At 45.4% G+C, this 14,901-nt stretch overlaps 1 protein-coding gene across 1 annotated transcript in view; it reads left to right on the plus strand.

Moving 5' to 3' along the window:
• The window catches only part of TRIOBP (TRIO and F-actin binding protein), an 84,577-nt gene that overhangs the window by 50,147 nt on the left and 19,529 nt on the right, over positions 1–14,901 (plus strand). Inside the window, 6 exon segments of the mRNA XM_074267251.1 lie at positions 2,764–3,283; positions 3,384–3,494; positions 11,168–11,315; positions 12,193–12,295; positions 13,901–14,060; positions 14,401–14,514. Of these exon segments, the coding sequence (XP_074123352.1) occupies positions 2,764–3,283; positions 3,384–3,494; positions 11,168–11,315; positions 12,193–12,295; positions 13,901–14,060; positions 14,401–14,514 (1,156 nt within the window).

Raw genomic sequence — 14,901 nt, forward strand, 5'->3', positions numbered from 1 at the left:
AATTGTCCCTGTCTCAGAGGGATGGGGATTGAGCCTGCGATGCCATTGGTCCAGGAAATGCCCAGGGAAGGAAGCTTCCGTGCCTTCTGGTACCTACTGGAGCATTTATCTTTTAGAGAGTTGCCTGGGACGCCTGCCAGCTGGGTAAACTGGCCAGAGTCCCAGAGGCAGGACGGGCTCCATCACGGTGTGCTGCTCTCTGCCTGTCTCACTGATCACCAGCGTATTAATAACTGTTATCGATATAACACCGAAAGGCAGCCGGGAGCCACGGTGGATGGTGTCAGGAAGTCCTGGATTCAAATCCTACCTCAGACACTCCCTAGCTGTGTGACCCTCAGCAAGTCATATCACCCTGTTAGCCTCCATTTCCCCATATGTCAAATGAACTGGAGAAGGAAATGGCAAACCCTCTGGCATCTTTGCCAAGAAAACTCTAAAATCGGTTCATGAAGAATTAGACATGACTGAAAAAAACAGAAAAACATCTAACACCTTAAAGTTCACATAGTGCCCTAAACACTCAGTGTGATTGAGTTTCACAGTAATCCCGGGAGGCTGATTTAATTTTTAGCCCCATTTTTTAAAATAACAGCTTTAAAAATAATAATAATAATAATAAATAATAGCTTTTTGTTTTCAAAATACATGCAAAGATAGTTTTTTACTCTTGCAAAACTTTTTGTTCTAAATTTTTCTCTCCACCTACCCTCCCCTAGACAGCAAACAATCCAGTATAGATTTTTTTTTCCAGTATAGGTTAAATATGTATAAGACTAATTAATTTTAAGAGTATTTTATTTTTCCAAATACATGTAAAGATAAATCCAGTATTCACCCTTATAAAAGCTTGTGTTTCAAATTTTTCTTTTTTTACTTTTTTAAAAAAATAATAAATAATAACATATATTATATATAAATATAACATATAATATAATATAATATATTAATATATTATACAATATATAATATAATAATAAATAATAGCTTTTTATTTTCAATATACATGCAAAGATAGTTTTCAACATTCTCCCTTAGAAAAGCTTGTGTTCCAAAATTTTCTCCCTCCCCTAGACAGCAAACAATCCAGTATAGGTTGTTGTTGTTGTTGTTTTCCAGTATAGGTTAAACATGTGCAAGAATAATTAATTTTAAGAGTATTTTATTTCTCCAAATACATGCAAAGATAGTTTTCAACATTCACTCTTGCAAAATCTTGTTTCAAATTTTTCTCCTTGCTTCCTTTCCCGCTCCCTAGACAAGTATTCCAGTATAAATTATTTTATTTTATTTTTTTCTCCAGTGTAGGTTATACATGTGTAAGAATAATATATATATATAAAATCATAATTTTTTTTAATTTTAAGAGTATTTTATTTTTCAAAATACACATAAAGATAGTTTTCAGCATTTACTTTTACAAAATCTTATGTTCCAAATTTTTCTTTTTTACTTTGTTTTTATCCAATTTATTTTTATTTACAGCTTTTTATTTTATTTATTGTTTTGCTGAGGCAATTGGGGTTAAGTGAGTTGCCCAGGGTCACACAGCTAGGAAGTGTTAAGTGTCTGAGGTCAAATTTGAACTTGACTTCAGGGCTGGTGCTCTATCCACAGCGCCACCTAGCTGCCTCTCAACTTTTTATTTTCAAAATATATGCATGGATAATTTTTCAACATTGATCCATAATAGCTTTTTGATAGTTTTCATCATTTACCCTTACAAAAGCTTGTTTTTAAATTTTTCTCTCTCCCTTCCCACCTCCTTTAAGCAATACAGCTTAGAGATGTTCAAGAATAATGGTTTTTTTAATTTCACAATAATATTTTATTTTCCCAAATACACATAAATATCGTTTTCAACATTCGTCCTTTCAAAATCTTGTGGTCTAAATTTTAATTTTTAACATTTTTAAACATTCTGGGCTCCTCTTAGCCCCATTTTACAGGTGAGAAAACTGAGTCTCAGAGAGGCAAAAATAATTTACTCAGTCACACAGCAGGATCTGAACTCCAGCCTTGCTGACCGCAAGCCCAACGTTCCATCTGTGACCACCTATTTTGTTGCTTATCTCGATCTTTCTCTAGAATACAAAGCTAGAATGTTGAGTGCATTTTTTCTTGATTTTGCACCTTGGAAACAATGAGGTGCTTCCGTTTTGCACCGTGTGACTTAAAGGGATGAATTTGATCCTTTGTTTTTTTTTAATATCCAAATATGATTTTTTAAAATTGTGATAGGATAAAAAGGTAAAGGGGAAGTTAAAGATCGCATGGTATGCTTCCCCTTCATTTTACAGATGGGGAAGCTGAGGTTCGGAGAGGGAAAGGGTTTAAGTGACTGTCTAAGTGAGCAGCATTGGAATCCATGCGGTCCTGACTACTTATTTTGATCTGTGGAGAATGTCACAAACCTGGGAGAAAATTCAACCCAGGGGAGCTTATGAAGCGCTTGCTATTAGCCCTGGGCATGCCCTGGGAAGATCCCCACCTCAGGGAGTTGCTGTTCCCCAGGGAGGGGGATGGGATTGCTACAAATTGAATGGAAGCTGAGGCGGAGCACCCCGACTCAGGGAAGGCTTCCTGGAAGGGGTGGCTCTGAGTTAAAGGCTGCTGGGAGGTAGAGATGAAGCGGGTCATTCCGGGCTGGGGGCACAGCCTAGGCAAAGGCACGGGGCAGGAAACGGAAGGCCGGAAGGGCACGGTTCTGGCCCATTTTCCCCCCTGACCACGCCCTCTGTCCGGGCTGTGCTCCCTCCCCAGGCTCTCCGACAGCAACAAAGAGAACACCATCCACGGTTACAGTTCCCAGAAGGGCTCCCTGAAGTCCGAGGAGCAGCGCCCGGCTTCCGAAGTCATTGGCCGGGGAAGCAACCGCAAGGCTGACGGACAGCGCCAGGCCTTCGATTACGTGGAGCTCTCCCCGCTCAGCCCGGGCACCCCGCAGCGGCGCGGGGGGAGCGTCCGGGGCTCGGACCGAGGGGCCAAGCAGGACGAGCTAGAGAGAGACCTGGCCCAGCGCTCCGAGGAGCGCCGGAAGTGGTTCGAGGCCTCGGAGAGCAGGCCCGGGGAGCCGGCGGCGGGCGAGGGGCCCCGCAAGGTCCTCGGGGGCCCCCTCACCGAGGACCAGCAGAGCCGGCTGAGCGACGAGATCGAGAAAAAGTGGCTGGAGCTGGAGAAGCTGCCCCTGAGGGACAACAAGCGGGTGCCGCTGACGGCGCTGCAGAGCAAAGGGGAGCAGAAGGGGTCTTCGGCAGACTCCACGGAGGCCCTGGAGAAGGAGGTACGGGCCTCTCCGGACACTGCGGCCACGCTCGCCGCCGAATCCCCAGAATCCCCTCTGCCAGCAGGGCCCCACACTGACCACCCTGCTCTTCCCACAGGTCCAGTCCTTGCGGGCTCAGCTGGAGTCCTGCCGGCTCCGAGGGGACAGCTCCCGGGACACACCCAAACCTCAGGAGGACGGCCACATCCCCCGGGGCTATATCTCCCAGGTAAAGGGCAATGGGACGTGAGCAGGGCGTGGACGGCCTCTCGCCAAGCTCCTCCAAAAGCGACTCTGTAGTGACGGGAGCCGCAGGCCCGGCTGGAGCCTCCTGGCGAGGGGTCCTCCTGGGGGGGGGGGGGGGCGGCGCTGGGCTTTGGAACTCTGCACCCCAAGGCCCGGCAGAGTGAACGGTCCACAACTATCCAAAAAGCAACATTAATGGCAATGGCAACCAAAGCTAATTGTGGCCTAGTAGGTCAGGGTTAGAAAAGCACTTTCATCCCACCCCCTTTGATCTTTACCTATCTTACTCAAGCCTCATTATCCCCATTTTTCAGATGAATAAAACGGAGATGAAATGACTTGCCCCTTTCCCTATGCTAGTATGGCGGTGAGATTTGACCCCGGTCTCCTCATTCCATCACATGAGAAACAAGCTCACCGTCCCTGCCTCCATTTAACCTCTTTGAACCTCAGTTTCCCTGTGTGTTAGCAAGGATCTAGGGAGGAGGGGAGGAACTAGGACAGGGTCATAGATTTAGAATCCAATTGCCTCATTTTATAGATGGAAAAAAACTGAGGCTGTGAGAAGTTAATCGAGCTCCCCAAGGTCACCCAGCTCAGATCATTCAAATTCAGGATCCCCAGGGCAGACACCCTAACCACTACCCTACACTGCCTTTCAAGCTAACCTCCAAATCCCCGAAGCTCTAAACCTAATCCTCTGAAGGAGGTGACCTTGGCGGGCCCAGGACAAAAGAGGGCTGTTATCAGATTGGCCGGGCAGCCCTCCTGATTTTCCTCTTCCTGTGAGTCACCCACATTTCCAAATGAGGAATCATCCTTGACCCTTCTCTGTCAAGCCCACTTCCCCTCCCTGTCAAGCTTTCAAGTCTTGGTGATCTTTCCAGATCCCACTCCTTCCCATCCTGGGCTTCACCCCAATTCCGCCCTCATTCCCTTTCCCTGGACCATAATGACGAGGCTTCCTTCCTAATTAGTCTCCCTGAGTCCAGTCTCCTTCCTCTAAATCCTCCTCACCCAGCGGTTGATGTTCTGTTTTTAAATTATGCAACAATGAATTTCCCTTATATGCAGCTTCTTTTTTTTTTTCCTTTTCTTTGCTGAGGCAATTGGGGTTAAGTGACTTGTCCAGGGTCACTCAGCTAGCATCTGAGGTCAGATTTGAACTCAGGTCCTGCTGACTTCAGGGCTGGTGCTGTATCCACTGCACCACCGAGCGGCCCCTTGGATATTGTCCTAATCTTCCAACCTCCAGTTATCAGAGCTCTCTCCTGCTTAAAGTTACTTTGTATTTCCTTAATATGTTGTACCTCCCTATTTTGTATGTGTTTGACTTTTCCAGTAGAATGGAAGCCTCTCGTGGGCAAGGTCTGTTTGTTTCTGCATGTGTATCCTCAGGGCTAGCACAGTGCCTAACGTGGAGCAGACCTTTATAATAAATGCTTGCTGAGTTGAGTTGAATTCAATTGGATTGGAATAAATGGGGAGGAAAGACTGGAGTCAGGGAGGCCAGTCCGGAGGCTGTGGCCACAGGCTAGGTGTAGAGTAACAAGATGCTGCGCTAGGGTGGTACTGGCAGGATGGGCGAGAAAGCACAACTGGGTGAAAGATGGGGCGGGGTACAGAGAGGGGAAGGAGTTCTGAGGGGAAGGGAGGACTAACAGCAGGAAGGACATCTGAAACAGGAGCAGGAGTGGGAGAAAGCTCAAAAATCTGCCCTTTGCCCGGTCCTGGAGCCGGCAGCTCTCCATGGGGAGTATCTCTCCGTGTGAGACTGCTGCGCAGGGCAGGTAGCCAGCTGGATTCTGGGGGATACGAGCCTCAGAATGTCGCCCTTGGAAGGGACTTCGTTCACCGGCTCGTCCGATGCGCGCTGAACGAGGCTCCCTTCTCCAATGTGCTGGACGAGAGCTTGTCTGACTGCCGATGGAAGACCTCCAGGGATGGGGACCCCCCTGCTCTGGGCAGCCGGGTCGTGCGGGGAAGCTTTTTCGTTCATAGAACCTAAGTCTGGTCCCTTGTACCTCCACCCATGGGTCCTTGGTCCTCTGGGGCCAAGTGTAACAACTCTTTCATGTGACAGCCTTTCACATATTTGATGACTGCTGTTTACTTCTCTCCCTCCAATTCCATGTCTTCTCTTCTCTTTTCCTCCCAGATTTTCTTTATTGAGCAAATATAAGCATTTCCTTACACAAAAAACAAGAGGAGGATTATATACGAAACTCTGAATCTGTTACCTAGACATCATTTCTCTCCTCCAGCTTCCATTTGCCCGGTTCCTCCAGCTGTTCTGACTACGCCCTTATCAATGGGCATCCCAGATATGGCACCCAGGTGTGACCTGGCCAGGGTAAAAGACCCTAGTGGGTCTGGCAGGTCCATCAGCCACTTTGTTTTTTGTAGAATGCAACTAAGTGCCGCTCCGTGACTCCGACAGGTCTCGGGACCTGTTTCTCTACTTGGTAACAGGTTACAATTGGGGTCCGTGGAGAAGGCCTCACACTGACAAAATGATGGACTCCTTATATATAAATACAAGATGACCTTGGTTTTGTTCATAGTCATCTCACTGACCAATGAGATCATGACCCTTAGCGTAGTGTTTGACATATAGTAGGTGCTTAATAAATGCTTATTCCCTATTTCCTTCCCCATTGTTGACTCATTGAGGATAGAGTCCTCTGAGACCTATGAGTCTTCTTCTCATTCACTAATTTTTTTTTTTTTTTTTTTTTTTTTGCTGAGGTAATTGGGGTTAAGTGACTTGCTCAGGCTCACACAGCTAGGAAGTGTTAAGTGTTTAAGAGTCCTCCTGATTTCAGGGCTGGTGCTCTCTACTACGCCACCAAGCTGCCCCACACTAATTTCTAACTATGTTCCAATCCACCAATTAACAAGCATTTTTATTAAGTGCAAATCTCCCCATCCCACTACTTACGTAGTTCATTTTTCTTAACCCAAACAAAGGACTTTTCATTTAAATATTTGACATCTCATCTTATCTTTCACTTCTGGGCCTCAGTTTCTGCATCTGTAAAATGGAGATAATAATAGCATCCCCCATACAGGGTTGATGCCATGAGGATCCACATGACTTGCTTTGCAAGCTTTAGAGGGCTATCATCATCATATTAGCTTCAACTCACCAATGGCCAAGATGAACTTTTTAAATGTTTCTATTGCCCAGTTTTATTTATCCTTTTCATCTTTATCTCTTCTACATATTCGATAATTATAGATTATCAAGATTCCTCCCTGTACCTTCATTCAGCTCACCACCTGTTTTGTTTTAGTTTTGTATCCCCGACGTTTGGTATACAGTAAGCACTTAATTAATGCCCATTTAATCTTCAGCAAAAATATTAAACACCATTCACTGGGACACAAGATTAAAGACCTCTCTCTGGTTTTGTGAGATCTATGGATCCCTTCCTAGAAAGTTGTTTTTTAGACACCAAAAATAAAATACATGAAATTTTAAAAGCAATTTGTATTGAAATACAGGTATCAGAATATTTTTTTAAACAAGTTCCTAGTTCTTAGGTTAAGAACCCCCCCTCTGGCTTGACTTCAACCCATGAATTACCTCCCTGAGCTCAGTGAGCCATCATTCCCAGACCCATCAAGCCTCAATATCATCCAGCCTCCATCCTTCCATCTTGTCCACGAGAGAGAGATTTTTGCCGCCAGCTTTACTGAAAAATCAGGGAAACTCTGCAGGCTGTGGCGTTGCTGGGTATATCCACTTGGTGATCCCAGCAAAGATGGAAATTAAGTTCATTCATCCAGCATCATTCATTCTGACTTAAAGTATTCCTTGGATCCCAAGCCATTGGTCTCATTAATATTAGTCCTATATTAATACACTAATAAGTGATTAGTAATATACTAATATTAATAATACAAAGGATAGGGCCTAGACCTCTGCCAATGCACGTTGACATAAGTCTGGAGCTCACAACCTTAGGGCACACCATCGGGGAGTGAACCCCGATTCCCCCACCCTTGAGGCCTGCTCCCCTGACTACACCATACTGCTTCTTACCCTTGATCCCATCTAATAGTATTAATCCTCCCCATGGTATTTTGCAGAGAGACCTTCAGCATGAATCTCTTTAGCATCCACCTTCTTCCCCGTTCCCCAAGATATTCGCTCTCCAATCCCGCCGCCTTTCTCTGCTTCTCGGAGTCCCGATAGCAGCCTGGCAATCACATCCGCCTCTGCTTTCTGTGCCCTGGGATGTAATTCAGATGGGACCAGGTGACTCACCCTAGTGGAGGATGGCCAGGTGTCTTCTTACCGTCTCCTGCTTATCTTGGGTTAAATTCCCTCATTAACCCCTTTTCATTCGGTCCTTTCTGGTCCGAGGAGCGTTCGCCTCAGTGAGGGAGATTAGGAATGGAGGGCGTCATTTTCTCTGTTTTCCGCCGCTGGTCATCCCATTTACCTCCAGTTCTTCCAGTTGGTCTTGAGGCTTTTGGGGGGTTGTTTTTTGGCATCTGTGGAAGCTGTGGGTCAGCCTGGGCTGGCACTTTTTCATATTCATTCTTGGTTCTGTGCCCTAACTACCATTGTTTGCTTATAATCATTTTAAAAATTGCTTTACATCAGTTTCATGTCTGAGTGTATTCCCCGACTTCTACTTCCCTTCTCTACCCAGCGACCCATCTCTAGAATATTTTTTTAAAATAGGAAAACAAAATTCAATAAGACCCACAAATACATTATTGTATTAGTCTGAGTACATGTGCCCTGTACCGTCCCAAAGAAGGGAGGAAGGCTGCTGTTGTCAAGTGTTAGTCATGTCCAACTTCTCTCGCTCCACTTGGAGTTTTCTTGGGGCAGTTTGCCTTTGCTGCTTACAGATGAGGAAACTGAGGCAAGAAGCTTAAGTGACTTACTCAGGATCACAACGGGTGAATGTCTGTAGCTGGATTTGAAGATGGGTCTTCCTGATTCCCATGCTCTGTTCACTGTTGTTTTCCCAATTCTTTTCCAGATTCAAGTTTCGTTGTGTATTCTTTCCACTTACATTATTATTATAACATAAAATATACATTATTATAATCATTATTTTCCTGGTTCAGTCTGTATCAGTTCATAGAAATTTCCACATGCCTTTTTAAAGTCTTATTTCTTGTGATACAGTAACGTTCATGATATTCATATTTCATAATTAGCTGAGCCATAATTGACGCGTAGCAGTTTATTTGTTGCTAATTTTCCACTATCACAAAAAGTGCTTCTATGAATATTTTGATGTAAATGGGACTTCAGTTTCTGTCTTTGCCCTTTTTGGGGGTATATGTCTAGAAATGGGCTCTCTGGGTCAAAGAGTATGATTATTAGTCACTTTCTTAAAATGTAATTCAATCGCTTTCCAAGATGGTAAGACCCCCTTCCCAATTCTATTAATGTGCCTCTTTTGCCCAAATCCCTCCAGTATTTGTCATTTTATTTTGCTGTCAGAATCGCCCAGTTGAGTTGAACCCTCAGAGTTCTTTTTTTTTTTTTTTTTTTTTTGCTGAGGCAACTGGGGTTAAATGACTTGCCCAGGGTCACACAGCTAGGAAGTGTTAAGTGTCTGAGACCAGATTTGAACTCCGGCCTCCTGAATTCAAGGCTGTGCTCTATCCACTGCGCCACCGAGCTGCCCTTAGTTATTTTTAATACATGCTTTTCTTAGGCCTTGCAATTTGAGACACTCTTCCATATATCTGTTGCTGGCGTCTTTGAAAAGTGTTGGTTCGTGTCCTTTGACGCCTTATCTATTGAAGAATTGCTCCTCTTATGTCCTTATAACATTTTTATGTAACTTGAATAAGTTTTGTCTGAAATTTTGATGTAGATTTTTCCAAGTTAACCATTTCTTGTCTCATCCTAGCTGCAATAATTTTATGCTTAGAAAAAAAATAGCCTTTGTTTTCATGTAATCAAAATGTAGATATCTCTCATGGATGTCCTAGAAGCATCTCGAATTCTTTTTTGAGGGGTGAAGAGGGACTATTATTTATTTATTTTATGAACTTTCACTTTAAAAATTTTTTGAGTTCCAAATTCTTTCCCTCCTCCACCCACTAAGAAGGCAAACAATATGTTATCAATTATGCATGTGAAATCATGCAAAACACATTTCCATATTAGCCAAATTGCTTTTAAAAAAAGAGTTCAATAGTTCTCTCTCTGGATTTAGATTAGCCTTTTCTAACCTGGGTGATCATTCTTTTCATCATTACTTGATTTTTCCTAACAACTCTCTTGATCTGTTTATAGATGACTCATCTCATCTCCAAATACAGGGTAATTGGGCCTATTCATGTCTCAGACTCTACTGATGGGCCCTCAAAGCTTTTCACTTCGACCTTTGCTTCATTCGAGTTCCCATAGCAATGGCTCTTTCATAGCAGAGGGAAGTGTTGCTGTTCAAACTGAAAGAAAAGCTAATTTTTTCAGAGTTGATCATTGTTACAATATAATCAGTAATTCAAGATGTCCCGTATGGAGCTCGTTTCCCCATGCCACGCCATCTTGCTTTTCCTCCATACTTTGAGAGTAGCAACTTTCTAATCACTCAGGAGTCATCCTCTGAACTATATCTTCTCTCCCCTACTCCCTCCATCCCATCCATTCCCAGAATTTCTGCCTTCATAGCATCTGTAGTCTCCGTCCCTTCTCCACTATCATCAGAGCACTTTTCCTTAGACCACATGACCTTTTTCTTCCTTTTTCTCTTGCCTACACTATTGCAATAGATTTCTTTTTTTGTTTTTTTTTCTTTTTATTTATTCATCTGTTTTTTTATTGCAAAACATATGCATGGGTAATTTTTCTTTTCTTTTCTTTTTCTTTTTTTTTTTTTTTTCCTGAGGCTGAGGTTAAGTGACTTGCCCAGGGTCACACAGCTAGGAAGTGTTAAGTGTCTGAGACCAGATTTGAACTCAGGTCCTCCTGAGTTCAAGGCTGGTGCTCTATCCACTGCGCCACCTAGCTGCCCCTACATGGGTAATTTTTCAACATTAACCCTTGCAAAATTTTCTGTTCCAAATTTTCCCCTCCTTCCCCCACAACTCCTCCCCTAGTTGGCAGATAGTTAAAGTATATGTTAAATCCAACATATGTATACATGTTTACACAGTTCTCTTGCTGCACAAGAAAAATCAGATCTATAAAGAAAAAAAAAAAAACAAGAAGGAAAACAAAATGCAAGCAAACAGCAACAGAAAGAGTGAAAATGCTACATTGTGTTCCACACTCAGTTCCCATAGTTCTCTCTCTGGGTGGAGATGGCTTTCTTCATCACTGAACAATTGGAATTGGTTTAAATCATCTCATTGTTGAAGAGAGCCACATCCATCAGCATTGATTGTCATATAGTCTTGTTGTTTATTGCAATAGATTTCTAATTGAGCTTTCAGTTTCCATTTTCACCCCTTTTCCAATCCATCCTCCAGTTGTATAATAATAAACTAGGTATGTAAATTCAGCACTTGTCATAGGCCTGTATTACAGAACAAACGCAGGCCCTCTTCTCTACCTCTCAGAATTCCCTCTGCCCTTTCCCAGAAAACCCGAAGGGTCATTTCCCAGAACCCAGATAAGGAGAGTTCTTTCTTCCCTGCCTCTCAATGAGCCCTCTGCTCCGGCCTCTGCAGGAAGCGTGTGAGCGGAGCCTAGCCGAGATGGAGTCATCCCACCAGCAGGTGATGGAGGAGTTACAGCGACATCACCAACGGGAATTGGAGCGGCTACAGCAGGAGAAGGAGTGGCTTTTGGCAGAGGAGACGGCAGCCACAGCCTCTGGTGAGCCCCCCCCCCCCCCCGCCTTGGCCTTTCCTGTCCTTCCAGCCCTAGATGGGAAACCTAGAAAAAGCTTGGGGACTGAAAGGAATCCCTATTTCACTGACTATCAGACTGAGGAAGGGGTCTCAGGGAGATCATGTGGCCTAAGATTCTCATTTGACAGATGGGGAAACTGAGGCAAAGAAGGTAAATGATTTGCATAAATTGAGGCAGCGAAAGGCAGAACCAAAGGTATTCTTGTCCCTGCTCATTGAACTAGAAGGAACATGACATCATAAAGATCAACTCCCTCATTTTCCAGAGGGGGAAACTGAGGCTTAGAGAAATCATACATTTATATGGGAAAGAACTTGCATCTAATCCACTGCCCTCATATCACAGGAAAGCAAACTGAGGCTCAAAGAATGGCAGTTACATACAGGATCGTATGATCATAGATTTAAAGTTAGAAAGGATCACAAAGTCCTTTTTCTACTTGAAGAAACTAAAGCCCAAGAAGTTTGTGGCAAAAAGCCTTCCTCTGAATGGCTTGACACTTTTTTTTAAATATAAATCTTTTTTAAAAATTATTTATTTAAAGGACAGCTAGGTGGTGAGTGGCTAGAGCACCAGCCCTGAAGTCAGGAGGACCCGAATTCAAATCTGGTCTCAGACACTTCCTAGCTGTGGGCAAGTCACTTAACCCCGATCACCTCAGCAAAAAAAAAATAATATAGATATAGATATAGATAGATAGATAGATAGATATAGATATAGATAAATATAGATATATAGATATATTTAGCATTTTATTTTTCCCCAATTATATGTAATAACAGTTTTTAGCATTCATTCTCTTCATGTCTAACAGCCGCCTTCACTCTTTCTTCTCCAACAGCCATAGAAGCCATGAAAAAAGCCTTTAAGGAAGAGCTAAACAAGGAACTGGGAAAGACACGGAGTCTTCAGCAAGGCCCAGAGAGTCTCCGCAAACAGCACCAGTAAGAGACGGAGCACGAGGAGTCCTCTGGGCAATCCGGCTGGCTTCCGCTGGGTGGCGCGATGGGCGGCCCTTTCTGAGTGAGCCACGCAGGGAGCGCTGGCCACTGTCTGACAGCCAGCTCTCTGAGGGAGGCGCGCTTCTGCGGCCAGTCTGCGGGACTCAGGCTTTCTCCCGGCCCTTTCTTAAGTTTAGACAATCAGCCAGTACTCTGGCTCCGGCTGTAGGGTCGGCCAATTTCTGAAGTGGAGGCCGAGTCGGTGCCGGCCGTCCCCTTCCCCTCTGCAGAGACTTTCTCTCCCTTACCTAGAGACCGCCCAGCCCTGAAAAGTGGCCTCTAACCTCCAGCCTTAACATTCCCCAAACTCACTACATCGGGTGTTTACCATGGCAGAGAGCTGCAATATCACACTTCTCCAGTAGATGCCAGTACTCAACAGGATGCATAGATGAATAGGGGAGGGATCCTAGAACAGGGGATGTCATGTCTAGAGGGGGCTTAGAACAGGGGATGTCAGAGCCGGGAGGGAGCCTAGAACAGGGGATGTCATGTCTAGAGGGGGCTTAGAACAGCGGGTGTCAGAGCCGGGAGGGAGCCTAGAACAGGGGATGTCAGAGTGGGGAGGGAGCTTAGAACAGGGGATGTCAGGGCTGGGAGGGATCTAAGTACATGCTCTAATCCAAGAGCCCTTAACTCTTTACATGCATCTTGGCCTCCTGTAGCAGTTTGGTGAAACCCATCAACCTCTTCTTAATTAGATGAATGTTTTTGAAAGAGTAAAATAAGGAAATAAAAAAAAAATTAAAAGGAAACCAATTCTATGGAACTATAGTTAACAGAATATTTTTAAGGTTCATGGATCCCAATTAGGCTTTTAATCTAGTGTAGCTCTTCTGTTACAGATGAGGAGCTTCAGCAGTGATGATTTGCCCTTGGTAGGGTTAGCTGTGACCAGCTGAAACAACATCTGTATTATCTTCACTTTCTTGACAACTGTCCCTAACTTATGACTCTGCGGAGGCCAGGGAGGCTTCTGTGAGTGCCTCGTGGAAGCTGGGCCAGAGGAAGGAAGTGTCCCCTGGTTGTCAGTGGCCTCTTGAGGATCATGAACCCCTTCCCTTCCTTGTAGGGCTCTGAGCTCTGATCACCTGGGAGAGGCCTTGGCCTGGAGGGTTGGGCTGGCTGGCAGGGGGGCGATGACCCATGCTTGTTTCCTCTCTCTCTCTCCTCTCTCTCTCTCTCAATCTCTCTCTCTCTCTCTGTCTCTCTGTCTCTCTGTCTCTGTCTCTCTCTCTCTCTCTCTCTCTGTCTCTCTGTCTCTCTCTCTCTCTCTCTCTCTCTCTCTCTCTCTCTCTGTCTTCTCTCTCTGTCTCTGTCTCTGTCTCTGTCTCTGTCTCTCTCTCTCTCTCTCTCTCTCTCTGTCTCTCTCTCTGTCTCTCTCTCTCTCTCTCTCTCTCTCTCTCTCTCTCTGTCTTCTCTCTCTGTCTCTGTCTCTGTCTCTGTCTCTCTCTCTCTCTCTCTCTCTCTCTCTCTCTCTCTCTCTCTCTGTCTCTCTCTCTGTCTCTCTCTCCCTCTCTCTCCCTCCTCCTTCTCCCTTGTCCGTAGGTCCGACGTGGATTCCTTGAAGCGAGAACTGCAGGTTCTCTCCGAACAATACTCCCAAAAGTGCTTGGAGATCGGAGACCTGACCCGCCAGGCTGAGGAACGGGAGCGCATCTTACGGCATTGCCAGCAGGAAGGCAAGGGGCTCCTGCGGCAGAACCAGGTAGGATCCCAGGCCGGGGGGACAGGGAGAAGACGGAGAGAGCGGTTGAGCACACGGAGGGATGTCCCAGCATCTCCGGGGGTCCTCTTTGGGGAAATCCCCCAGCTTGGCCCTCGGAGATCCCGCCTTATTTCTGGGATCAGGATGAAAGCTTGTCAGCGGGCATCCTCAGCCACTGCAAGCTCTGTGTCCCCGAAGTCCGTCACTTGGCACCAGTGTGACTTGAACAGGTCGCTAAAATCCCCCGTGCCTCAGTTTCCTGCACTGTTCAACAAAGGGTTTGGACTCCAGGACTCTGGGGTCCCTTCCAGCTCTAACACTCTGATGCTGTGGTTGCCAGGAGCTTCACTCCCGCCTGTCAGAGGAGATCGGCCGACTGAGAAGCTTCATCGCCTCCCAGGCCTCCAGTGACGGCCTGGGACGCAACAACGAGAGGAGTTCCTGTGAATTAGAGGTGAGACGTCCCTCCCCCACCCAGCTGCTTTGGTGAGTGGCAGGAGCCCTGGATCCCAGGCTGATTTTGGAGAAAAGGCAACCAAGAATGTTTTTGTTCTATAAGCACTTATTAAACTCCTACAGTATGCCGGCATGACCTTAGACAAGTAATTTCCCCACTATAGGCCTCAGAAAGTGAGGGTTGAACTGGATGACAGTCAAGGACTCTTCCACCTTAAGCCCAAAGAGTCTAGCAATCACAGCCTTCTCTACTGGAGTGACCCTACAGTGTGTCACGCGTCCCCCCCCTTCCTCTCTGGTACTGAACAGTGTCCTACCAGCTCTGCCACCAAGCACAGAAGGCCTCTGGGGGCTTGTGGGTAGGAAAACCGTTCAGGAGGACTTA

This window comes from Sminthopsis crassicaudata, chromosome 5 (assembly GCF_048593235.1).
Source record: "Sminthopsis crassicaudata isolate SCR6 chromosome 5, ASM4859323v1, whole genome shotgun sequence".
In the NCBI taxonomy this organism is placed as follows: domain Eukaryota; kingdom Metazoa; phylum Chordata; class Mammalia; order Dasyuromorphia; family Dasyuridae; genus Sminthopsis; species Sminthopsis crassicaudata.